Source organism: Mesocricetus auratus, unplaced genomic scaffold (assembly GCF_017639785.1).
Source record: "Mesocricetus auratus isolate SY011 unplaced genomic scaffold, BCM_Maur_2.0 Super-Scaffold_100014, whole genome shotgun sequence".
Taxonomy (NCBI): domain Eukaryota; kingdom Metazoa; phylum Chordata; class Mammalia; order Rodentia; family Cricetidae; genus Mesocricetus; species Mesocricetus auratus.
In genome coordinates, this window is record NW_024429197.1 from 39,393,953 (window position 1) to 39,419,335 (window position 25,383).

The 25,383-nt window shown below is 45.0% G+C and overlaps 1 protein-coding gene and 1 non-coding gene across 2 annotated transcripts in view; one reads left to right on the top strand and one right to left on the bottom strand.

Moving 5' to 3' along the window:
- The window catches only part of Ror1 (receptor tyrosine kinase like orphan receptor 1), a 168,447-nt gene that overhangs the window by 20,568 nt on the left and 122,496 nt on the right, over positions 1-25,383 (bottom strand). The window contains exons 5-7 of the mRNA XM_040757456.1: positions 13,047-13,174; positions 10,789-11,106; positions 8,807-9,052 (exon numbers count right to left, since the gene is read on the bottom strand). Of these exons, the coding sequence (XP_040613390.1) occupies positions 8,807-9,052; positions 10,789-11,106; positions 13,047-13,174 (692 nt within the window). The remainder of the gene's footprint in view (positions 1-8,806; positions 9,053-10,788; positions 11,107-13,046; positions 13,175-25,383) is intronic.
- Positions 3,050-3,156, top strand: LOC121144235. The gene has a single exon (XR_005881552.1). It is a non-coding gene; the product is annotated as a U6 spliceosomal RNA (small nuclear RNA).

The window sequence follows — 25,383 nt, forward strand, 5'->3', positions numbered from 1 at the left end:
TTAGTTACACTAAGGGAATATAGCCCATTTGTGAGCAATAGAGCAAAATCTTAGCAACTGGAATCTGTTACACATTTACTAAAGATAAATTCAGGACTTCATTATTTTCCTGTGTAAAAGGGAAAAATGGGATAATTTTTCTTAATAAGGAAAAGATTTTCAATTTAAAAAATACATATAATGAAACTGACCATGTTTAAGCATATAAATGTTTATATGTTTAAGCATAGCTTAATGACACTAAATATACATATTATCAGGAAAATGACATAGAGAACTTCTTCATCTTGCAAAATTGAAACTTCTATTCATTCCTATTCCTTGTCTCAATCAAACCCTGGAAATCACCATTCTACTTTCCATTTTGACATGTTTGATGGTTTTTGAGCCTCATGAAGGTGGAATCTTACAGCATTTATTGTTGTGCCTATCTTGTCTCTGAATAATGTCCTCATAGTTTATCATGTTGAACTGTATGAGAATTTCCTTCTTTTTAAAATTGAACAATATTCTATGGTATGTATAGAATACACCTCAGTCTATCTTGGTTGGGGTTTCTATTACTGCAATAAAACATCTGGTCCAAAAGCAACTTGGGGGGGGAGGGTTTATTTCACTTTACAGCCTGTAGACCATCACCCAACGAAGTCAAGGCAGGAACTGACGCAGAGACCATGGGAGAATTCTGCTTACTGCCTTGTGCATGATTTGCTCAGACTGCTTTCTTACAGCATCTTGAACCACTAGCCTAGGTGTGGTGCCACCCAGAGTTACCTGGTCTCTTCCACATCAATCATTAACCATCAGTCAAGAGAACACTCTACAGGCCTATCTGTATTCTCAGTTGAGATTTCCTCCTCCCAAGTTGACATAAAACCAGTCAAACACCATTCATTCACAGCTGTTTGGGTTGCTGTAGTGAACATGAACGTTTAAATATCTCTTCGAGATTCTGCCTTCAATTCTTTTAGATAAAAACCTAAAAGTGAGACTGGTGGATTATGTGTGGGTTCTACTTTTACTTTTTTGGGAGAATTTTTTTAGGCAGTAGCTGTCCATTTGACATTTTCATCAATGCTGTCCAGAAACTCCAATTTTCCCACATTTTTCAGTCATGCTTGTTATTGATTTGCGGGAAAGAGGAGAATAGTGACCATTTTAATAGTCATCAAGTAGTGACTCAATGACATTTTGATTTGTATTCTTTAATGAGAAGGGACACAGTGTCTTGTCATATGTTTGCTAGCCATTAGTAGATCTTTGGAGGATGGTGCATTTGGCTCCTTTGCTCATTGTCTTCCTGGGCTAATCTTTAAGTGGAAACATTTACTAGGTTTTAAAAGTTAAAATAGCATTTACTTTTAGTAGACCTATTTGAGAGTGGTACATTCAATACATTCAAACTTGGGCAAAACATTTGACCAAGTGTCTTGTTTGGTGCATGACATCCTTATGGGTGATACAGAGGGTGGGGTGGTAGCAGCATTGAGTGGATTTATAATTTGCCATATGACTTTGTCTAATACTGTTAAACAGCAAATCAAAATGAAGATGTAGAGGGCTACATTTCAGGGGAACTGCCTGTTTCGCTTGGTCAGTGACAATGATATCCATATCCTTCTTGAAGAGGGCCAATCCTAGGACACATCAACAGCTAAAATTTGTAGATCAACGCTAGAATTTGCACTCTAGCTAAAGAAAGACCTTCCTCATAAAACTCATGATTTACAAAGTTTAAACAGGTAGTGCTGTAACTCCCTTCCTTCCCTTTGAAGAACAGTAATATATTTCATTGGCAAGTTCAAGGTTCAAGTGGAGCACACAAAGCATGATGAAAATGCCCTAAGGACATCATACATGGCCTTCGGGTCAGCCACACAGCAGTTTCCATTGCCAGTCCTGGGAAATAGCCAAGTATACCATAGACTACTTCTGCCTGCCCTGGTTACAAAACACTAAATGATGTATCCTACTCTAGAGAGGTGTCTTCTCATTTGAAAAAGCAAGAACCATGCAGAGGCAGAGGATAGGTAAAGAAACGGAGGAGCCAAGAGAAAGCCAAGTTAGGATGAGTTAGACATTTCAAATCTATAGTACTAGGGGTGGGACCAGGGTCTGCGTATGCTTGCCAAGGACTCCAACTTTGTACTGTACCCTTAGCTCTTCAGTTTTGGTTTCTGTGTTACAGAAGCAGACCCAGGAGTGCTGGGAACCACTCCACTTCAGAGCAGAACAAGTGCTGCATTCCTGAAGGCACCTGCAGTGTTTACACGAAGCTGGTGAGTCTCATGGGCCCTCCCAAGGTTCTCTGGTTTTATGAATTTGGGTCAACATAGTTTATTTAGAGCCCTGCAAAACTCTTAACTCCATCCTAAGTGTCCTCAGACAGCCAGATCTACTCCTAGTCTTTTTTTTATCCAGTTTCATTCCAAGGCTGACTTCTATGGGCACTATCAATGGAGGCCCTGATCTCTGGCTTCCACAGTGGGTTGGAGGCAACAGCGATGGGTGGATTCAGGGAAAGCATGGGGAACCAGTTTCTTCCTTCCCTGGCTCCATGTCCTTGATAACACACCCATTTAAACAATTATCCAAACTCTCCTATTCTGATTGTGCTATTTGCTTCCTGCCAGAAGCATGAATGACTGCTACCAAGTCAATAGCAACCATCCATTGTGGGATATCAGAATTCTGTCATCAAAGAGAGGCAATGAGCAGTTCCTATTGGCATGGTTGTGAGGAGTGATGGATTTTCCAAAGTTTACTTCAACATCAGCTGCACAGTGGGTCAACAACGTAGCATTTCATGGTCATGGCTAAAAATCAACAGGGCTGGAGAGATAGCTCAGTGGTTAAGAGCATATACTGATCTTGCAGAGAACCTTAGTTCAGTTCCAAGCACCTCTGTGGGATGGCTCACAACCATCTTTAACTCTAGTTTCAGAGAATCTGATGCCCTCCCTAGACTCCATGGACACTTGCACTCACACATTACATCTGCAGACCCATATACATGCACAGATTTACTCATAATTAAACAATAAAAGTAGTGCCTACTTCAGCAACCCATATACTAAAATCGGGATGATACAAAGGAGATTAGCATCGGCCCTGTATAAGGATGACATGCAAATTCATACATGGTTCCATATTTAAAACAAAAAGCAAAAACAACAAAAAAACTAATCTTAAACTAAACCACCATCACCACTACCAACAACAAAAACTACCTTGAAAGTGCATTGTTTTGTGACTAAAAATATAACATGGCTGAGTAACATTCTTTGGTTCACTAACATTAATGTCTTTGTTGAAAATACATGAAAACTAGAAACTAAAGTACATTTTAGAAATCTGTAGCACAAAAACAGCCCTCCTAGAATTCTGCAGACTACAAAAGGTTCATCTCCACCCCTCACCACCATTCGGCTCGCTGTAATATTCAATTTTGGTTTAAAGAAATGGCTGAATGACAAATTGCCTCGCAACAGGTCTTCTATGAAATACGGGAGAAGGCTGATGACAGAGTGAGTTAAAAACTGCAGTGTTCGCAATCTGGAAAACATCTGCCCTGCCCAGAGTGGTAAACTACCATACTGCAGAAAATGGTCTGTGACAAAGCAGAACCCAAGAGAGTGTTTGGGAAGTGATGGGACAAGTCAATACTATTCAGGTACAGAACCCAACAATGTGTTCTTTGGCAAATTGTTGCAAGCCAAGGTGCTAAGAGGAAAAACAAAAGCCACGGGACAGCTATAACCACTCTAAATGGAGCCACATGACTCACTACTTTTCACACAGTGAGCACTGGTGAAAGCTGTATTGCCACTCAGGAGCTGAGGTTGTTTGGTAGAGGAGAGACCTTTATCCATAAGGAGAGATACATAACACCCCGCAGGTTTGATGCAGTAAAATGAAGGGTCGAGGTATGAACATGAAAATAGTAACACAAGTACGGTTCTGCTTCCCCATGCACTACTACCCCAAACAGCAAGCTCCTACCAGCCTGAGTCAATAGAGGGACCCAACCAGTGGAGAACTGCCAAAGAAGTCAGGCAGCATACAGTGAAAGGGAGAGGCTAGACCTTTCCGAGAGGGAGCTCTCAGAGGCTGAGGCCCCCTCAGCTCTACCCCAGAGTTGAGCAGAAAAGCAGTCTCAAGGACAACAGTGACACTGTGAAACCAGATGTGTCCAGGTGCTAGTTAGAGAGAACACTGACAAAATGTTTTTTTCAGTTTAGTTTCTGACAAGTGTCCATCTCACCCAAAGTTAGTGATGCAAAAGGTGGCCAGGGACTAGAGATGAGAAACAGGATCTATAGAGGACAGTCAGTTTTGACAGCTGGACACATCAGGGGAACAGACATGGGTCTCGGTGGGAAAGAGCAAAGGTCCATGTAAGGGCACTTTACATCTACAGGCTCCTTCCCACATCCTTGGAGTTTGAATAAGGAGATCAATGGACAGTATCCCAAAACACAGAGATCAGGATGATGAAAGAGCAAAGGGAAATGGTAAGAGAATGATCATTCCTCCAAAATAAACCTGAGTTTGTTCTTGAAACAGGTTTGGCCTGGTGGAAGGGCAGGAGGGGTCCAATGACCTGCTTTTGTCTTTGCAGCAGGGAAACAAATACCTCATTTGCTTCCATCATTAAAATGGAGATGGTCCCTTATCTTGTGGTTACAGAGGGAATAAAATTAATCAGTGCAACATATTTTATTGAGCATCAACCGAGTCTTGTTGGTACAAGAATCTAGCAATAGATTCAACTGGTAGCAGCCATCATGATGGTGCCAAACACATACCATTAGCTTGCCAAGATGACAGATGTGGTGATGTGATGGGAACCAGCTAGTAGGGCTTCATGTGGTTCTGCCCTTCTGATTTGATTCCCAGACTAGATTGTATGTTTCTGTAGGGTGTGGCCTATCTAGCTCATTCACAGTCTGAAGCATAGAAAGCTCAAAGCAGGCTGGTTTCAGTGAGTGACAGTCTTTCTAACGTCAGAACTGCCTGGGACATGAAATACAAACGGGGAGAATGAGAGCTGAGGCCTTGTTCATATTATTTTTTGTCCTCACACAAAAAAAGAACAAAAGCTTCCTCTAAGAATTCTCTAGGCATATGCACCTAGTCCTGCCCAGACAAATCACAAAATCCCAAGCAGCTGCATTATGCGGAACTTAATTTCATATCCTATTTTAGGGTGAAAATTCACAGAGAAAACAGTCATCAGCAAACTTGGAGGGTTGGTATTTTAGAAAGTACAACAAATGCCAGTATTTTCGACTTAAAACTTACCCTGTTTCTTCTAGCCTTACTTAGTCAAAACTAAAACAAAAATTGTTGGTTGAAAAATGAGAAATCCCATGATAATTTTGAAATTTCCTTAGCTTTGACCAAACTAGAGAATGCAAGAACATGCCCTTGAAATTCTATCCTGCTTGAGATGGAGAAGGAATATGACTCATTTCCAATCTGTCCCATACAATACAGCTCATTGCAGGATGAAGTTATTACAGTATGTTTTATACTTATTTGTAAGCATGTATGTACACACATATCATGTATGTACATGTATGAGGAGGTTAGAGCACAACTTACAGCAGTCCTTCCACCATGTGACTCCCAGCAACCTGGTGGCAAGAACATTTACCTTCTGAGATAGTTTGTCTGTCTGTCTGTCTGTCATCTATCTATCTATCTATCTATCATCTCCACATATAGGCACATATATAGACCACAGAGCTGAGAAGGCTGACTGTAGGTTAATACATGGGTCTTCTTTTTTTTGAGATACGTGACCTTGGACAAGGTATTTGACATCTCGGAATCTCAGTTTTCTTATGTATAAAAAACAATATAGTTAATACCCTATAGTTACATTTTTCATGTTTCATATGACAATTAAAATGAAATAAAAGTGAATATAGGATTTAAAAAAACAAAGCCTCCCTACTCAGAGATTATAGAATTACTTATTCATGAAATGATGTATAAAACCTCTTATGGTTTTTGGCTTACTCTAACTACAATAGATGGCTAAGGTATTACTATTTAATATTGTTATTCTATAGCCTACAATTATATAGTATAGAGAAAGGTTCCTTATTCTGGCACTGGCATGGTTAACACCATTCTTTATGTAAATATCTTGGGTACCTTAGGGCATCTAAAAGCACCTCTGGAATCTACCCAATATATGCAAGTACCATCCTACACCTATGACCATAATGATAACCAAAATGCCTGCAGACTTTACCCATTGTTCTCTGGGTGGCGAACTTGCCCCTGGTTGAGAACTGGTGTAGAACAAAGAGCAATGGTCCTAGATGAGGGAGACTTGGTTCCTGTTAACAATCTGGTGAACTGGTATGGGTCCTCCACTGTTCTGAGACTTGCTCCCTCAGAGGGTAAAATGGAACTGAGTGTCATAGGGTGCATCGGCTGCAGAGTGCTTGCCTAGCATGTCTGAGGCCCTGGGTTCGATGCTGAGCCCTGGAGAAGGAAAGGGGACAGAGCAGGAAGGACTAGTGTTGGAGCCTTCTCCTTTATCTTTTATTTATTTATTGTTTTTTTTTGTGAGAATGAAACAAAGGCATTTTGGGCGCACTGTAGCAGTTACAAAGGAGGGTTCCATCTGAACACTCTGTTAAGAGGTGGGCTGCTCAAGTGCTTATGAGAAGCCTTGACAGTTGCTGGCTGCTTCTGACTTCCACACTAGGGAGCCACTACCTCTCAGCAGCTTTCTATTGGTCACGTGTCAAGGATTCCGTTTCTTAAATGGGCGCATATGTGGCTTGGCTTGAAGAGTTCAAGAGGTACTGTGTTCTCTCAAGATGAAAAAAATAATACTTGAAGCAAAAAAAAAACTTCTAAGTGGCAAAAACTGTCTCACATCTACAGTCAATGTTCATCTAAATTTACTGTTCATACGACAAGAATTAACCAGTCCCAAGAATTGTGACTAAGCTGTCTGCAAGCTGATATCAAGAAAGAAATACGCAGTGCCCTTCCAGCATCACTGACTAATACCGCAGTCAGCAAAGTCTAGAACCAGCATAGTGGAGCCCAGAGAGTGAGCCTACTGTGGTTCTTGCAATTTTTTTATTGTATTTGTCATTAGACGTTTAGATTAGTGACAGAGGAATGTCTGTCAGAAGAGCTCAACTTTAGAATTTAGTCAGAGCTGCAAGCCGGATATGAGGAATTCAGGTCCAGTCCTAACAATGTCTGGCTGTGTGATGTAGGTAAGTCCTCTGACCCTTCTGAACCTCATTGGCACATACCAAAACCACTATGGGCTTTAAATGGGGATGCAGTCCTTGAGCGGCAAGTATCCTGAGAGCATGCAGCAGGTGCTCTACAATCTGAGATATCATAATGGCACTTGAGTCCTTGAATCAGATCATAAACAAATGTTACAGTTTGGGAGCAAGTGACTTTCCTACTTCTGAACAGCATTAGCCAAAACTCAAGACCAGACATCAATTAGAGCAAGTCAGGTTGGCTGCGCATGCTTAGAAACTCTCAGCTCTCAGAAGATGGGGTAGGGGGTTTCATGATTTCACAGCCAACCTGGACTACATAGCAAGCCCCCACCTTAAAAACAGAGAAGAATTCACCTAACGGATAAGGCATTGTTCATCCAGATAGAACAAATAATGTATTTCTTAGTAGTAGTATTTGGTCCAGTTCCCACCAAAATTCTTTTTTTCTGTGAATTTCTTCCTCTATGCAAAGAGCTACCACAGCCAAAATCTCTGGAGTCACCCTGGAGTTTTCTCTTGTATCCCACATCTGACCCACCAGTGACACGCTGAACCTGCCCACAGGCCACTGCCTACTCCACCTCTCTTCCTGATGAGGTTGCTGTTTCAACATGTTGCGATGGTAGCCTTCTGCTCAGAACACTCTAATGTGTGCCCAGGCACTCAGCATCAGGTTTCTGTCCCATGAAGCCGCCAGCTCACCGTCCTCCTGGGCCTGTTACCCTTGGGATCTCATCTATTCCTCCTCCTAGCTATGGGACCCACTCCTTGATCCTTTGGGATGTGCAGGCCACTTTCAGGGCCCTGCCTCTCCTCCTTCTCTAACAATCGTGTAGTGGGTTTATAACTAATGCCTGTGAATAACTTGGGCTGTCATCCGTTCCGACACCCGGCTCCTTATCACTGACTATGATATCTGTTTTCTGTGGCTCCTCATTTTGTGTGGTCCTGCTCTTGTGGCTGTGGCTTTCTCGGCAATGACATCCTAGCTCACACGCTCACTGGGAAACCCAGTCCACCGGGGCATGGATAGTAGGACCATGATGTTGAATCAGCTTCAGAAGAGCCCCACTCTGTAAGTGAACGAACTGATTCCGTTTTTCCTCCAGACATCCATACCCTTCTGTACCATTAGTGGCCAAGATAAAGGGCCACTGAGCAATGACTGCAGATTCATTCCGCTTCGTGGGTGATTTAGGTGAGACAGAACAGTTTTCTTGCTGCTTCCAATGCATCTGTGAGCCAAGAAGGTTCCTGTGTCCGTGGACGTCCTGGGAAAACACTCTTTTCTACAGGAATGACTGTTATTGGCTATCTGACCTGTGCCTCTGGAAAGTGGTCACCACAGAGCAGTGATTACATGTACTCCTTGAGAGAAGCCTGTAGAGACAGCCAGACTTCTGTATGACGGAGATGCTTTGTGATCAAGAGAGCACAACCAATCACAGTCACTCTCCTAGGCCTTCTTCTGCATGGGGACTGGGATATTTGAAAGGTGGCTGAATACATTAGAACCAATGACTTTTACTCACCGCATGCTGGGATGTCACATAGGTCAGACTTGAAGTTTTCATCCAAGGTAAAGCACCAGGGAGCTTCCTTCTGGTTGCCAGGGTTGCGGCAGTAGGAGTGGCCTCCATTGAGCTCGGGAAAGCGCAGCGCCGTGAAGCTGTGTGTGTGTGGGTACTGAGAGTTCCACGGCTGGCACTGGCGTCCTGACTTGGTCACGCTGACGGTTCCCCGGTAGTCCACACCTGTGCTATTGTAGCACTTGTGATCTGAAAAACATGAAAGAAAAGCCCGGAGTGCTAGTAAGAAACAGATGGCAGCAGTTTGGGTGAGGGGAAGGACAGCCTAAGGACCATGCTGCCCCCAGGTCTCCCTGCAGTCTGGGAGGGGTGGGCCGTTCTCCCTGTTTGCTGGGCTTGCACTTGGGCCTGGACTCAGGCTTGCCTTGTACTCACAATCCTAGGAGGATTTAAAGCTTATGGTTCGGGAATAAAATGAGCCTCTGAGATGTTTTTAGTGGGGATACTGAAGAAATGGCAGTGGGAGGGACCTGGGCACAGCAGGGATTTCTTATGGTTCACAAGTAAGGAGCTCATGGAAGGTCTAAGGTAGCCATTTTCTTCCATTTCCACCGGCAGTCTTAGACCCTGTGTGATGGAAGATCCAGGGGGAACGCACAGAATCGGACCAGAGTCGGTGCAGTCTGTGTTTCCAATACATTTGGGGCTGTTTGCGCTGATGGAATGGGCTGCCTGCGGGAATGCAGGCTCTTGTATATGGGCCTTCAGGCCATCTGCCCTCCCAAATAACCACAAACATGGCATTAACTACCGAAGAAAATGAATTCTAGATGAAAAGGAAATGGGCAAAGGGACAGCCTACTGTCCGGAGCAGTGAGAGAGGGGTAGGGAATGAACCTTCACATGTACTTATCAAGTGTGGTACAGTGTGCTCGGCATGTAGGTAAACATTCCCAACTGTACAGCTTTCCTTTCACAACATGCCTGTCGTCCCCTAAAAGAACCCCATACCCACCAGGCAGTCCCTCCCACCACTGGAGCCTCAGAACCTCGAATCCACTTCAGGTCTTAGTGAATCTGACCATTTTGGACATTTCCTATAACTGGGATCATTTACTGGTTTCTTATGTTTAGTGCTATATGTTCAGGTTTCACCCAGTTATATTTCACTCCTTTTGGTGGATGATATTTCAATGTGTGCATATACCACCATTCGTTTTATAATAAAATCTAGGCAGCATCTCTAGTATCACAGGCTGGACCTGAACTCACAAACTCAGTGTAGGGAAGGATGGCTTTGAACTTTTGATCCTCATGGCCCCATCTCTTGAGTACTGGGATTACAGGCATCTGTCACTCAGTTTATGTGATGCTGGGAATCCTGGGCTTTGTGAACGCTCACCAAGCACTCTACCAACTGACCTACACCCTCAGCCTCGTTTGTGAGTGATTCTACCATGAACATTCTTTTAAAAATAATTTATTTTTATTTAATGTGCATGTGTGTTTTGCCTGCATGCATATGTGTGTACCACATTCACGCCCAGTGCCAATGGAGCCAGAAGAGGACACTGGATCCTGGAACTGGAGTTACGGATGGTTGTGAGCTACCACGTGGGCGCTGGGAACTGAACCCAGGTCTTCTGCAAGAGCAGCAAGTGCTCTTAACTACTGATAATCTCTCCAGCCTGTACTGTGAACACACTTATGCGAGTTTCTGTTTGAAGACCTGTTTCTAATTCTTTCAATTATGTACTTAGGAGGAGTGGAATTGCTGGGTCATATGGTAATTCTGTGTTTAAGTTATGGAGAAACCAGATCCTGTATTTTTCAGTCGTCTTCATGAACCTTCTCCAAGACAGTTCTATCTAACCTACCACAGAATGCTCAGGGCATGGTATTCAGTTCACCAGAAGGTTAGTGATCAGCGGGCACAGTCCCAGTATGAAGAGTTACTATGTGTCAGCATCAGGGCCACCACTTACTTTTGTTTATAGGATCTGCCATGGGGATGCCTATCCGAATGCAGTTTGCAGCTTCCGGGCTCTCCGGCTGGGGAAGATCCTCACAGTTTGGCAACTTCAGCCTCATCAAAATCATGGGATTTGATCTGGCAAAAATGTACTCTGTCTGACACAGGACATTTTCCAGGACTTCACATTCATCACGACACAAGTCACGGGGCTTTGGGACAGATGAGGTTTCGTCACAGTATGGGAAGGCGTAGTGGCACAGGGAAGGGATGGCGAACTGAGAACACTTATCAGATAAATGGCTGGAGGTGCCAATCATGGTGAAGGCAGCTGAAAAGCAAACAGAGCCATTAACTCCCAGGGGCCAGGGTTTATCTCTGCTGTGATCCCGTCAACAGATACCAGGAAGAAACACACTGCAGGGAATCCGCTGGGCTGAAGCCCACAAGGCCAAGGCTAGGAGATTCGTTTCAGATGTCTAAGCAGCTCACTTTCACTGGCTTGAAAAAAATCATTTTGACTACAAAGTTAGAAAAACAGGATTAAATTACATATGTACCATTTCCTAATAAAAAGAATTAATTGGGTTAAAGTACAATGTATTTTCCTTTTCTCCCCGCCCCCACAAAGCAATAGGACTTTGTGTTTCACCCCATCTTTTTTATTAATTTTGTGAGGTTCTAAGACATCTGAGAGCCCCAGCCCAGAGCTTGTCTCAGGCAGGGCTTGAGCAGAGCAGAAGGCTTGCTGCCAGATGGCAGGACCGGCCGGGTGGCTTTGGATGGATCCCTTGCCTCATTTCATTGTGGCTTGAATACTTTCTATTCCATCCTCGGAAAATGAGGCAATGCACCGGAAGACCACAATTCAATTGTCCCAGAATGCATCACAGGACCTCAGGGGTCTGTTAGCCTAACCTCACATACAGGTCATCTGTGCCAAAAGGGTACCAGCCCTGAAGACCGCTCATGAGGCTCTTCCCAGTCTTTCCCAAAGTTCATTCCAGGGGACATTAAGCTCATAGCATATAAATGGCTTCTGAGAAGCAAGGGTTACAGAGGCCAAACGAGTCTGGGAAACGTTTGGTCAAACAAAAAGAAATGATCTTTTTATTTTTCAAAGGCAAAATGAAACTATAATACTTTCCAGCAGGCCAGTACTCACTGAACATATCCAAAAGAGGGCAATTATACACTGATTACCAAATATTTATAGCAGAAGGGCATTTATTTAACATGTATTCTTATTTTAAAGTGTGTCCAAATGCTCTGGTTCTGGGTGGGAATACCAAGTTTAGTGTCTCCTCCCTGTTGGGCCTATGTCTGTTCTTGTCCTCAAAACCCTGAGGGCTTCAACAAGAGGCAACTTTACCTTTCTGTTCTTGTCCCTGGTTCAACCGTTCCCCTCAGCTACTTCTCAGCTCTGCCAAGTTGCTCAGAGTTTCTGGCCCTTTCTCTGTCCTGTGTCATGGGCTTATCCATGTCTTTTTATCCTCATGTTTAAGATAACAATTACACAGGCCCTTCAGGTGAGCTTGTAGGACACAGCTATACTAAAATCAATTTGCCATTCATCTGAAACTCGGCTATAACTGGGTACCCATGCCTGCATTTGTTAAATTACGCAGCTTTTGTGAGAACTTCATGGAGGTCATTTTAACACACCACAAAGGACACGGTCACTGCCTCTCACCCAAAAGAGACACGAGATGGCCGTGAACACCATAGCTAGGTGCAAAGTGGTGCCTGGTGGCCCAAACCTCCCACCCTCCTCCCTCCTCCCTCCCTCCCTCCCTCCCTCCCTCCCTCCCTCCCCCATGTATTAGCAAGTGCTTCATGGAGAGCAGCAGTTCCTGAAGTCTCCGTAACAGCAGCTCTGGGATGAATGTTCTAGTCCAATCTCGTTCCTTCTTAGTCTACACCACACTGCTTCCACACGCAGGCTCCGTGAAGACAGAACCATACCTGGCCCATTCATGCTCGCATTTCCCCAGTGTCCCGTCTGGTCCCAGCACACTGAAAGCACTCAGTAATATTTATTGAGTGTTTGCATGAATGTGAGACTTCTCGAAGCTTCCTTTTCCTCCAAGACTAACCTCTAATAAATTATTTTAATGTAAATTCCAGAGCACAGAGATCACATCTAATGGCGCTTTATGGTCCCACTCCCAACACCCATGCTTAGCCTAATCCTCTGTCAGGAATGAAGCCCAGAAAAACTTCTGCCGAGAAAAATAGTTATGTAAGTATCATTTCTTTGATGTTACCTACCTGTGATCTGATTTTCTATTTCTCCCTGCATATGCAAAGACTCCATATACACAGTGCGGTTGCCAATAAATCGTGCACATGCAATGCCTCTGTATGGCTGACAGAATCCGTCTTCTTCATACTCATCTCTAAAAACAAAGCACAGTGATTCTTAGCACCTAGGCACGCCAGCCATTCTGGTTATGCAATGCCCTGAATGGTCACAAGGGGGCGCAGTTGGGCACCATATAGTGAAGCCTGCACTTAACAGATATTTTTTTTTTTAATTCAGCTTTCAAAACATTTCTTAAAACATCTGTTGGTCACGTTGGTCAAGTTTCCTACACCCCCCCAGAAAATCATCCTGAAGCGCAAAATCATCCTTAAATACGGGAAAGAACTTTTATTTTTGCAGCTGGCGGTGGGCTGGAAGATGATGTAGCCCTGCGAAGGAAGAGGAAGCGAGCTGGAAATCTGGGCACATGCTCCACAGTTTTTTGTTTTCTAAGTGCAGATTATTTCTGCTCCATTTGCTACAAAGGCGTGGGTGCATTAGCCACAAGATTCACACCAACTGACATGTCAATTAAGAGATCGCCGGGATTGGAAGCTGGTGCAGCTGGGAGGAAGGGGGGTGGTGGTTGAGACTCATGGCTCCTCACTGGGTAAGACCTGTGTTGTCTACCTGGAAGAGAAGCCAGGGCGATTTGCAGACCAAAGGATTTGTGATTATCCACCAAGTCCAAGGAACTCTACAGCAAACACCAGTGAAAATCTATCTTACCTCTACAATCCTTAAAACTTCAAAACAAAACAAACACCGCAAAACAACCACAAGAATTTTAGGGGACATCAGACAAGAAAGCTACAGTGTAGCGAGTGATGAGACAGGAGACCAGGATTCAAGACGGACAATCCTCTCAGCAGAAGCCCTCAGCAGGGGTTCACACAGAGGGTATAACAACAGATCTAGGCCACACTGAAGACTGCCCGCTACATTGGTGAGTTCGCCTTGGCGCCAACTCTTCTCCTCCGGTTGTGGTCAACACCGTCTCTCTCTCTACACACAGCCATTTGCTTTCTGTGGCTTCTTCTAAGGTAGAAGACAGGGAACCAAGGCCCTCTTCCAGAGTTCTTTTTGGCAGGCTGGCTCAGACCTGTACATCATTCGATCCTTGCCTTTAAAATACAGGTAATAATCACTAAGCCATGTGAGTTCTTCAAGTAATATAAAAGCTCATTTGTGTGTTAATTTAGAGTGCTGGAGATAGAACTTGGGCTTCATACATGCTAGGTAAGTACTTACCATGGATCTATGTTCCCAGGCAGGTTTATTTATTTATTTTTGAGATCAGTCTTACTATGTTGCCCTGCCTGACTTTGAACCTGTAATAGTTCTGCCTCAGTCTCTCAAGTGACTGGGAGCTACAGGTGTGTACTACCATGACGGGCTGCTATAGAAGTCCCTTGAGACAGTATGTTATTGTCACTGAAGTATTTGATTCCAGAGGATACTGTTCAAAAATGAGATGTTTACTATGTTTACTAAGTGCACACACACACACACACACACACACACACCATACTACAGCTACAATACTGCTGGACTTCCCCACCTATTGGTTTCATACTAGGAGACTAGAGCTCAGGACAACTGCCAGATGAGTGAAAAAGCCATGGGATGGGACACTCCTTTTCTGCAGCTTCCTTCATTAATTCTCTAAGTGACTTGGTTTGAAGGTGAAGATGGGTAAAGCATCTTTGGCTTCATTCTGAAATAGTTTTATTGCAGAGCCTTGAAAAACCTAACCTCCAAATTCACACTAAACAAGCACGTCTACCTGAGAGGAAGACCCCAAGAGTCCAGGGCTGCACAGTCCTTCGTGTACCCCACGTGCTTACTCTCATAAATCCTACAGTAACAGCGAAGCCTTTTTGGCTTACATCTTACCTGAGTTGTAAAATTAACCCCATTTTTTATTGGGTAACTAATACCATAAACCTATGGGGGAGAAAGACGACTCTGGACGACCTCAAGTTGGTTTCTGGAAACTTGAGTGCAGAGACCAGAGTGCACCCCTATCTCCACCACCCCTGCTAACCCAGGCCTTGCCTTCCTCCTACCCTTCCACATTAGTGGATCCTAGATATTTGGAGTATCGTGGTGAGAACAATTTCCCTCCCATGTTAAACTCTCAAGGCCTCCATTTATATCATTTGGGAGGACAAACTCTTGGAAATACCCCCAGATATAAATCCTTAACCCACTGGGAGTTTCCAAAGTTTATGAGTGAGGCTTAGGCTAAACTTCTTACCACCTTCCTAGTTCAAGAGGCCTAAAAAGGCGGAATAGCTCTTCCTTTCAAACTAAAGTGAGACACAGCTTCTTGGCTGCCTATGTCTTATCAGCTGCTCTCAGTTGCAGGTGTTCTGGATTGGTTTATCATGCCCAGAACTTCTGGGATTTTGACCAGTCTCTGAGGGACAGAGGTTTTTAAAAATCCTAAACCAAAGGAACCGGTAGATGGAAGTTTCTGTCCCACCCAGTCCTCAGCAGTTTAGTCCCAAATAAACACACAGAGGCTTATATTAATTATAAACTGTTGGGCCGATTGCTTGGGCTTCTTACTGGGTAAGCTCTCTCTTAATGGAACCAAATGAGTGTGCAATGCCTCTGATCAACTTTTCAGCCTTGGCTGTGTGCAGGACGCTTCAGGAGCACTGGAGATGATGGCTCAGCTCGGCAAGGCACTTGCTACCCACAGCTGGGCTCCACCCTCGGAGCCTCCCTGTCTCATTGTGAAGGAAGAAGAAGAAAGTTGATCTTACAAAGTCGTCCTCTAACAACAGGAATGTGGTGGCATGCGTATCCGTGTACACACCACACACAACAACAAAATAAGGTTTAAAAAAAGCACCCCTTCCTGAACCTTTGAAAAGATGAGCCCTACCTGCCACCTGGGAGGTCAGACTGAGGATGAACCTCTGGGATCTCCTCTGAGCAGTACCTGGCCAGCCCCTCTCCTCCTCTATGGAAGTTAAGTGTCTCCCTGGGATGTGCAAAGACAAGCGGTGCAGCCAGGATGGAGACTGAACTTTCAAACTCCAGCTACTTACTATGCTGTCAGGCCTGTAACAGTTCTGTGTCTCGGGACTGCTGTGAATTCAGTCTATTCACAAGTAGGACTTCATAGCAAGTTTTCATTTTTGCACAAGGCACGGCTGATTTCATACGCTCACAAAACAGATACCAAGTCACTTAGTAGGCAACAGGCTTAGGAAGACTGCAGAGGTGTGAGAGCTCCCATTTTGGAAAAGTGGGAAAGCAGGATGAGGCGCAGCTATGTGCAGCCAGTTACAAGGTTGTCTGGACTGGGCACCTTCCCTTTACAGTGTGAGTAGCTGCTGTGGGGTTGGCCAGTCTCCTAACCGACAAGTCCTAGCCTCTCTTTTCCTTTGCATTTAGCAGTAGGCTATCTCCCAACATGCACTTCTCCTGTCCCCCCTCCCCCACTTAAAAACAGATGCACCAAGGTTGTACAGTCAGGGTATTGTCATAGATGTTATGATAAAGTATGTGGGGGACCTTGTGGGAGGGATCTTGGCGGATTCCGTGGCAAACGAGGGTGACTGAGGCGGAGGGACAAACATGCCAGGCAGACATCACTTGAGTGAGAAATTTTATTAGAAAGGGGAGGGAGGGGGAAGAAAAGAGAAAAGAGATAAAGAGGCACAGAGATAGAGACAGAGAGAGGAAAGAGAAGAGGGAGACAGGAAAAGTACTGTCTGCCCCAGGGGAACAGCAGGAAAGAGAGAAAGAAAGAGAAAGAACCAGAAAGAGAGAGCAGAAAGAGAGCATAAGTGGGCAGAGGTTTCTCTTTTAAAGGAGTCCTTTGCACCTGGACTGACCAAGGTACTGCCTGAGTACATTCTGCCAGGTGGCAGGGACAGGCCGGCATGAGGCCTGAATCCTTATCATAGAGCCATGCCATGGTCCATCAGGAAGCAAAGGACATTGGGAAAGGACATCAGGAACCCACTGCTGCTACCTGAAATGCTGACCAATGAGATTCTGGGTGCTGGGTGTCCTGTGTCTCTCAAAGGTCCTTTAGATCCTGGGCCACCAGCATTGGCCACCATCCCAATGTCTACGTGGGATCCAGCAGAGCAAGGATCCACCATTGTCCAGTGTGAGGTTGGAAGGACATGGGAACTGCACAAAGGGTGGGTGGCCCGCCTCTCCAGGATCCTTCGAGTAAAGGAAGGCAAGCTGCTCTGAGACACAGATGGTGCCATCCGGTGCTAGCTAGACTGCCTTCCTCCTTCCTGCTCTGCCAGCTGCTCATGTGGCGCAAACTTTACTCGTATGAGTCTCAAGCTGTAGCAAGCTGGTTTGTTTTGGTGGTTTGGACCCTCTCCAAGGCCTGAGATGCTCTTTTTCATCTTTTTACCCTTCTCCTCATTTCCATCCAGCCACATCCTCAGCACTCTCCCTGGAAAGTCAGGCATCTCCCACCTTCCCCTGGTACCTTCATCAAACCATCCTGTGGGCTCGGATTTCATAATACAGCCCAGGATTTCAAAGGTCAAGTCAAAGGATGTTTGACCGTGGACCTTTACCAGGTTAATCTGACTGAGACACTGACAACTTATAGAGTGTCTGCAGGTGCCTTTACTCGGAGTCTCAGACCAGGGAGTGTGGCTCCCTGGTTCACTTGTCACCTGCTGGGACAGACACTCCTCCCTCGGAAAGCACTGAGATGAGCGGATGAGGATGATGGAGCCCATACCCTTGAAGGAAATCACCATGCTAGGCGGAGTCAGTGTCCTCAGAGGCACTAACTCCAAGCTAGGGACCCGGCAAAAGATGGGTGTTTCTTCTCATCTGGGGAGTGATTCCCCTTTGTCCCAGGAAAAGTAACTCACAAATGCTTTTGAAATGACTGTCATGACTCTGACCAGGTGCAGAGCATCCTTGTGATAGCCTGTCAGTAAGGCTTTCTGATACCCTCATAACCACTGCAGAGACCCTGGGATGGTGTAAAAATTAGGATATTTCTGAGATATAGAGTCAGATCATGTGAAAGTGACAATCATCTGCAAAGTGAAAAGACAGCCACAGAAAAGGAAGAAATATGTCCAGGATTGATTAGGAGAGTAATAGCCGAACAACTTCACAGGGAACAGGGGTCAAATAATCTGATCTAAAAATGGTCAAATGATATGCATAGATATTTTCCAAATGACCAATATAGTGAGATATCCACCCCATCCACACCTGTAGCACTGGCCACACCCATTTGGGGTGGTCACAGGTGCAGAGTGACAGAGGGCAGGACTAGATCTGGGGTCCCCAACCCCAGTGTTCTCTCTTGCTTCAAGTGGGGTCACAGAGACTATCCTGGGTGAATCCTTGGAGCTGGAATCTGAGGTGGTCACTCGATCACTCGCCTCTTATGTAAGTGTATTCTCCCCGAATAAACTTCACTTAACCCATACTGAATCTAGTGAATCTTGATTCCCATGCAATAGACTAACAAGCACATGAGAAGAAAATAATACCACCAATCATTAGAGAAATGCAAAGCTGCAGTGAGATTGGACATTGCTCCAGTCAGAGTGAGTATGATCAATGATCAAAAGCTCTGTTAAAAATGTAGAGAAATGAGAACTCTGATATACTATTGATAGACGTGTAAATTAGTGCATTTTGTATATATTAATAGATCATTGAAAACTAAAGCTAGAACTACCATAGGGATATAGAAATTCTACATCTGGATATATACATCCAGAGAAAAGAAAATCTATGTCAAATATCTGCACTCCATGTTCATTATAACACTGCACAGTAACCAAAATACCAAATCAACCAAGGTTGACTGTTGAATGCCTAGAGTGATATATATTAATATATATAGTGGATTCATATATATTAATAGTATTTGGAGATGAAAAATAATGAAATTCTGTCATTTGCGGCAACATGGATTTGGATTGAAGCAAAGGACATAAGATCACATAAGCCAGGCACATAGCATGTTCTTGCTCGTGCCTGGAGGCTAAATGAATTGAGCCTGTAAGAGTAAAAGGTAGAATTGTGGTTACCAAAGGGGTCAGGTTGGGTGGAACAGAGAAAAGTTGGTGACTGGATTCAGGACACAGCTAGATGGGAGGAATAAGATCTAGTGTGCTCATGCAGAGTGCGTTGGCTCCAGCCAAGTGACTTATTTTATAATTCAGCATAGCTAGAAGAAATCATTTTGAATATTCCCAATACAACATAGAGAATGATGAATGAGACCCAGGGTCTGGTCTGATTGATCACTGTACACCATCTACATGTATTAAAACAACCCAGAACACCCCATAAATATGCATAATTACGTGTCAATTAAAATCTTTTTAGGAAGGGGGAAACATGATCCAACTAAGAGTCCAAGTGAGGGGTCCCAACCCATTCCAGGGTAAACAGAAGCTCGCCAGCTACATGAAGAATCGAAGGACCAGTTACGATCAAAGGTAGTTTCCAAAGTTACTGGCTGCTCCAAAATGTCTTCATTTCCCCCAAGAGAACTTGGAGTGTGACATGTTCTCTGCAAGCTGTCAGCCAGGAGGAAGTGGCATACTGTAAGTCATATAAGCTTTAATAGCACATGCCAGGGCACCCAGCTGTTGGTAAAGGGGCATCTGGACAGGTGTGGACAAAGGACGAGCTGGTGGGGACAGGCGACGGTAAGTAGTCTCAAGTACTTTGGAATGGCTGCACGGAGGTGATGGGTGAAATGTACATCTCTGGTTTCTCTGACAAACTCTGCTCTAAAGACCCGTCTGAACATGGGCATCAAAGAGAACAACGTGTTAACATAGCTGACCCCTAAGGTCAATGTTCAAAGTGAGCCAATCAAGGCACGTCAGTCCAGAGGACTGATGGCTCACACAAGAGACCTGTGGCTATTAGGCTGGGACTCTGCAAGCCCTGACATTCCCATGGGTCACTGGAATGCCATCGTGAGCCCAAGAAGTTCTGAGATGACTGTGTCAAGTGTTATGAGTGGCCCCCACCACTGGACACAGGCAAGTGAACATCTGTCTCCTTGTGAAGCTGGCCTGGGCTTGGTCTCACATCAGGGTTATTGCTTTAAAAATTAAATCAAATTTCAAGGTTTTTTTCCCTCCTCTTGGCTAGGAACCATTAAAACAAACAGAAGAATACTGTTCTGTATAGTTCCCAGAAGACCACGTCACAGTGACTGTGTCCAACCCAGCGATGGGAAGGTCCAGGCCCTGCTTCAGGGCGGGGCTGGGAACACAGGGCCGCAGCGTGCTTGGAAATAGAGCAGAATTCCCTGGGCTGTAGCTCATGAATGTAATCTGAAGGAAAATGAGGCATGTAATGTGTTTAGTTCCTATTTAAGGACACACTTGAAACCATAGGCCCGCACTGGCGCAGTATTAAAAGGTAGCGAGATGCTAATGGGAGTGAGCAGGCTCTGCTTCCTCAGTTGACTGAGGTTTCTGTGGTCGGGTGCACTTCACCATCTCAGATGTTCTCGGAGGCTTCCAGTTTTCCTGCTGTGAGGGGCTCCTTCACCTCTGAGGTCCAGCCAAGACCAGGAAGCCAGAGGTGACAGTTGGAGCCCCATCCCAAGTTCTATCAGAAATCCTCCACTTAAGCTTTGGTGTGTCTCCAATAATAAACAGCCAAATTGTCCCGTAAAATCTCCCACGGAGGATAACGGCACTTTGGAATATTATGCAACTCACACAAGCCTGTCTGGGCAGATTTCCTACCGCAGACATTACTAGGATTGATTTGATTTCCCCTGATTTTTTTCTTTTATGTCTTTGGCCCTGGACTGAAACACTTGGTTTGTGGAAAGAGTGGTAAAGGGAACTCAGGGACTTCTTATAGTTCTAACATCATCTTGCATCACATCCAGGGTGGAACCCACTCCCCAGTTTTATTTTGTTTTGTCTCAGCTTTGTCTCCTACTCTTGCTGATGGGAGCTCCAAAGGGCTTCATAGAAAGCAACGGAGAGCAGAAGGCATAGCCAGTCCCTGAGTCTGCAGAAGGCATCAGAGAGAGGCCACATCAAACTTAGAACACCAGGAACTTTAAGAACAGGAAAGACAGCCTCTTCCTGGCAGCCAGGGATGACCCAGGAGGGTTTGCTGCCTTCTTGACCCAGGACATCCTACAAAAATCATGCAGCTAAAAGTTTGAGCTCTTTGTGATCACTTGAAGACCACGTGTGAAACTTGCCCAGGGTATGTGTATTCAAAGGGTCACAACTAACTGAAAGATGTCTGTACACTGGTAGAGTCGGAGGCTGTACCTGGTCCTGGATGGAGAGTTGGTGGCCTCAGAGCGGTGCTGGAATTTTGCTACACATGCTAAAAGGGCAGTGGAGACTGCAGAGCTTCAGGGGTTAGGGGTGAAGTTTCTAGTCATTAGGCAAAGCCCCCAAGCTGTGTTCCCTGTTTGTACCCGAGGTCCCTGCCACACTTGAGATGATCCTCACCAGCAAGGAACCCAGAGAAGAGGTCACACGGAAGAAAATATACTCTATCAGACACCGGAGAAGCAAAACCTCACCACACAGTAGCATTGTCACCACAAAATAAATGCAACTAAAGTGAAAATGTTGTAGAAGTTTAAATTAAAATAGGGGTTAATATGCGATACACTGAGTGGGAGGGTTTTACATGGACAAACGTGTCTGTTGGGCAAAGGGTCTCTGGGATGGGCTGTGAAATCAGGGGAGTTCCTTATTCCCTAGGAGAAACAAGGAGCGTTAGCTATGAAGGTCTGTTAACTGGCCAGGGGAAGTGTGAGCAGGAGGCCTCCAGTTCTCAGCATCCAGGTTCCAACAAGGGACTCTGCACTTGGAAGAGCGGAAAGAAGCTCAGGAGTGACAGACATAGTCTCTCCCAGCTGCCCTGTCCCCCACAGCATCTCCATGCCGTTTCCTCTCCAGCTCTCAGGTTTACTGAAGCCTATTGCTGAGAATCCAGAAGCGGCATCTGCTTGAGACTAGGATGGCTTTGGGTGGTGGTGTCAGTCTCAAACAGATCACTGGGCATGCTAGCCCAGGGGAACCTGTAGCCAACCAACTGGTTTGGTGGAAGTAGTGGGAAAGGGTAGGGGAAATAAGGCAGGGTCAAGATGGTGTGTGTGTGTGTGTAAGTTTGGGATGTCTGAGGTAGAAAGACTGAATACTCTATACTTTCTTTGTGGACTTAAAAATTCCTTTCAAATTCCCTTGCAGTCCTTTTTGCATTGTCTCATTTTAAAGTTGCTACTTCAAATGACAACAAAGGGATGGGGAGGCTGGATTTTGTTCTGACTACAAAGGGATGCCATGGTAGAGATGGTGTCTAGGATGATAGGGTCCATTTGAGAGAAGAGAGGCTAGGCTTCCAACTTGTGCAGAGGGATGTTTGGAGAATGGGAAGACCCCGCTGTCTCACTGCAGAATCAAACCATGATGCAGGGGGATGGTAAAGCTGTGGAAGGAGAGAGAGGCCTATGTGTAGGCATATGCCCATTCTTCACCTCACGAGCCCCTCAGTTGGAATGCTAGTGTATGACTCTGGTTTAAACTTTGTAGTTGGAGGAACAGAGACAAAGTAGCCTTGTGGCTTCACCAAGGCCCCATGTTACCTCATCAAGCCTCCATATGGCCTCACCAAGGCCCCATGTGGTTGAACTGGAAAGACACTGTGTAGTTCTTTTGGCCTTGGGTCTCTTTGGACCTTGTCTCCTCAACCTTAAAACTGGTATGATACCAAAAGTTATAATGTGTACAAAGAATTTGTCTGTGACAGGTGCATTTGAAATACAATGGCTCCTTTTGCTAAGCACTGGCTTGCCTGCTCTGTGCCGTACTAGGAGGAAGCTGGCATCCTGGACTACTTACATGCAGCTCCCATATTGTGGTAGCTGATATTGAGTGTCAATTTGACAAGCTCTAGAATCACATAGGCATCAAATCCCCTGGCATGTCCATGAAGGAGTTTCTAGACTAGGTTAATTCATGGGTGAAGACCCATCCTAAATGTGAGTGGCGCCATTCCATTGGCTGGGAACCTGGACTGAATAAAAAGAAGAAAGCGAGCCGAGTTCCAGCATTCATTGTTCTTTGTTTTCTGACTGAATTTGGTGAGACCAGCGACCTTAAGCTCCTGCTGCCATGCCTTCCACTCCAAAAATGGACATTACTCTCAAACTGTGAGCCCAAACAACCTTTTGTTACCTTTAAGTTGCTTTCTTCAAGTACTTTGTTTTAGAAAAGTAACTAATACAGATGGTTACCGGGAGTCACACTCTCCTGTCATTTGCTACGTTGCCTTGCCATTTCTTGTCATTGCACCAAAGATGGTCAGGCTTGAAGCTAAGCATCAATGTGAATGGGCACAGGCTAGGGTCAGAAGCAGGCATGACCTGTGAAGTCTGGAGGAGCCAATAGGAAGGCAAAGTCTTAGTGGTCAGCCTTTAAGAAGAAAAGGATGGATAACTTGTCATTATATCCATTTTAGTCTGCTTTTACAGTGGATGGTCTTCCATGCTCCACCCCAAGCCCCAAGTTTGAGCACATCCCCACTCCTCTACCTACTCATGGGCTTGTCCCTTTCCTATTTTCCTTGTCATCAATGAGCTAAAGCATGTCTTATGTGAAAACAAACTTACCCACTCATGACCCTGCTCTGCTCAGCTGTCTCTACATTTTTAACAACTTTCGATAGCAAAGTTTCTCTTAAAGAAGATGCTCACCCCCTTGTCTCTTTAGTTCTCCCATTTAGCTTAGCCAGTCTAGTCTTCTGAATGGGTTTGCCCTTGACCCCAGCGACCAGCAACAGCCTTAGACTCAGTTGATCCTTCCTTTATATGAGACACTCTCTTTCCCATTGACTTCTAGAACACTGCTTCCATCATTGCCCTAGATCTGCCTTCAATGCTCAATACTCTCTTCTGGTTTAGGAAGAGAGCCATTGTGTGTGTGTGTGTGTGTGTGTGTGTGTGTGTGTGTGTGTGTGTGTGTATACACGCGTGCTTGCACTTTCATGTGTCTGGACAAGGCAAACTTGACTCGTGGACAAGAGGGTGCGCTCACACCAGGGAATGCATAGAGGCGCTGATGCAGGAAGTGCATTTGGCATGTTTTCCTAACTCAGGTGGGACTGTGTCTTTTTCCCATTGGCTGGGGTCTGACCTCAGAGTCTTAATTCATTTGGCTAGTCTGAAAGAATCAGGCTATCAAATTCTTGGAATATAGCAGTGGTCCTTTGTGTAAACAAAGGTTTTGCTGGTGGTAGTAGGTAAACATTTGTATAAAAGTCTTACAACATGTATGTGGGGGAAATAAAAAGATTTGAATTCCTTATCTTAAGCACACATTTTATAATGCTTGATAGAAAGACTCATATCTGATGTTTCTTAAACCCCCTCTTGTATTTTTAAGATTTTTTATTTAAGTTAGAAACAAGGTTGCTTCACCTGTCAATCCAAGCTCCCTCTCCCTCCCCTCCTCCCATGTTCTCCCACCAACCCCCTCAGCTCACCACCCAATTCACAGTCCGTTACCCGGGAGGGTGAAGCCCTTCATGGGGGATATCCAGAGTCTGTCATTTCATTCAGGGCAGGGCCTAGGCCCTCCCCTGAGAGTCCAGGCTGAGAGAACATCCCTCCCTGTGGGATGGGTACCCAAAGTTCATTTGTATGCCAGGGATAAATACTGATCTACTACCCAAGGCCCCATAGATTGCCCAGGCCTCCTCACTGACACCCACATTCAGGGGTTCTGGATTAGTCCCATGCTGGTCTTCCAGCCATCAGTCTGGGGTCCAAGAGCTCCTCCCTGTTCAGGTCAGCTGTTTCTGTGGGTTAAACAAGCCCAGTCTTAACCCCTTTGCTCTTCAGTCCTCCCTCTCTGTCACTGGGTTCCAGGAGTTCAGTTCAGTGTTTAGCTGTGGGTGTCTGCCTCTACTTCCATCAGTCACTGGATGAAGGTTCTAGGATGGAATATAAGGTAGTCATCAAACTCATTATCAGGGAAGGGCATTTAAGGTAGTCTCTCCACTATTGCTTAGTTTGCCAGTTGGTGTCATCCTTGTAGATAGCTAGAAATCTCACTGGTGCCAGATCTCTCTTCAAACCTATAATGACTCCCTATATTATGGTATCTCTCATCCTGCTCTCCTCTATTCTTCCCTCAACTCAACCTTCCTGTTCCCCAATGTCCTCCTCTCCCCTCCTCCCATGCTCCCAAACTGCTCAGGAAATCTTGCCTCATTCCCCTTCTTTGGGGTACCATGCATATCTGTCTTAGGGTCCTCCCTATTTCCCAGCCTCTC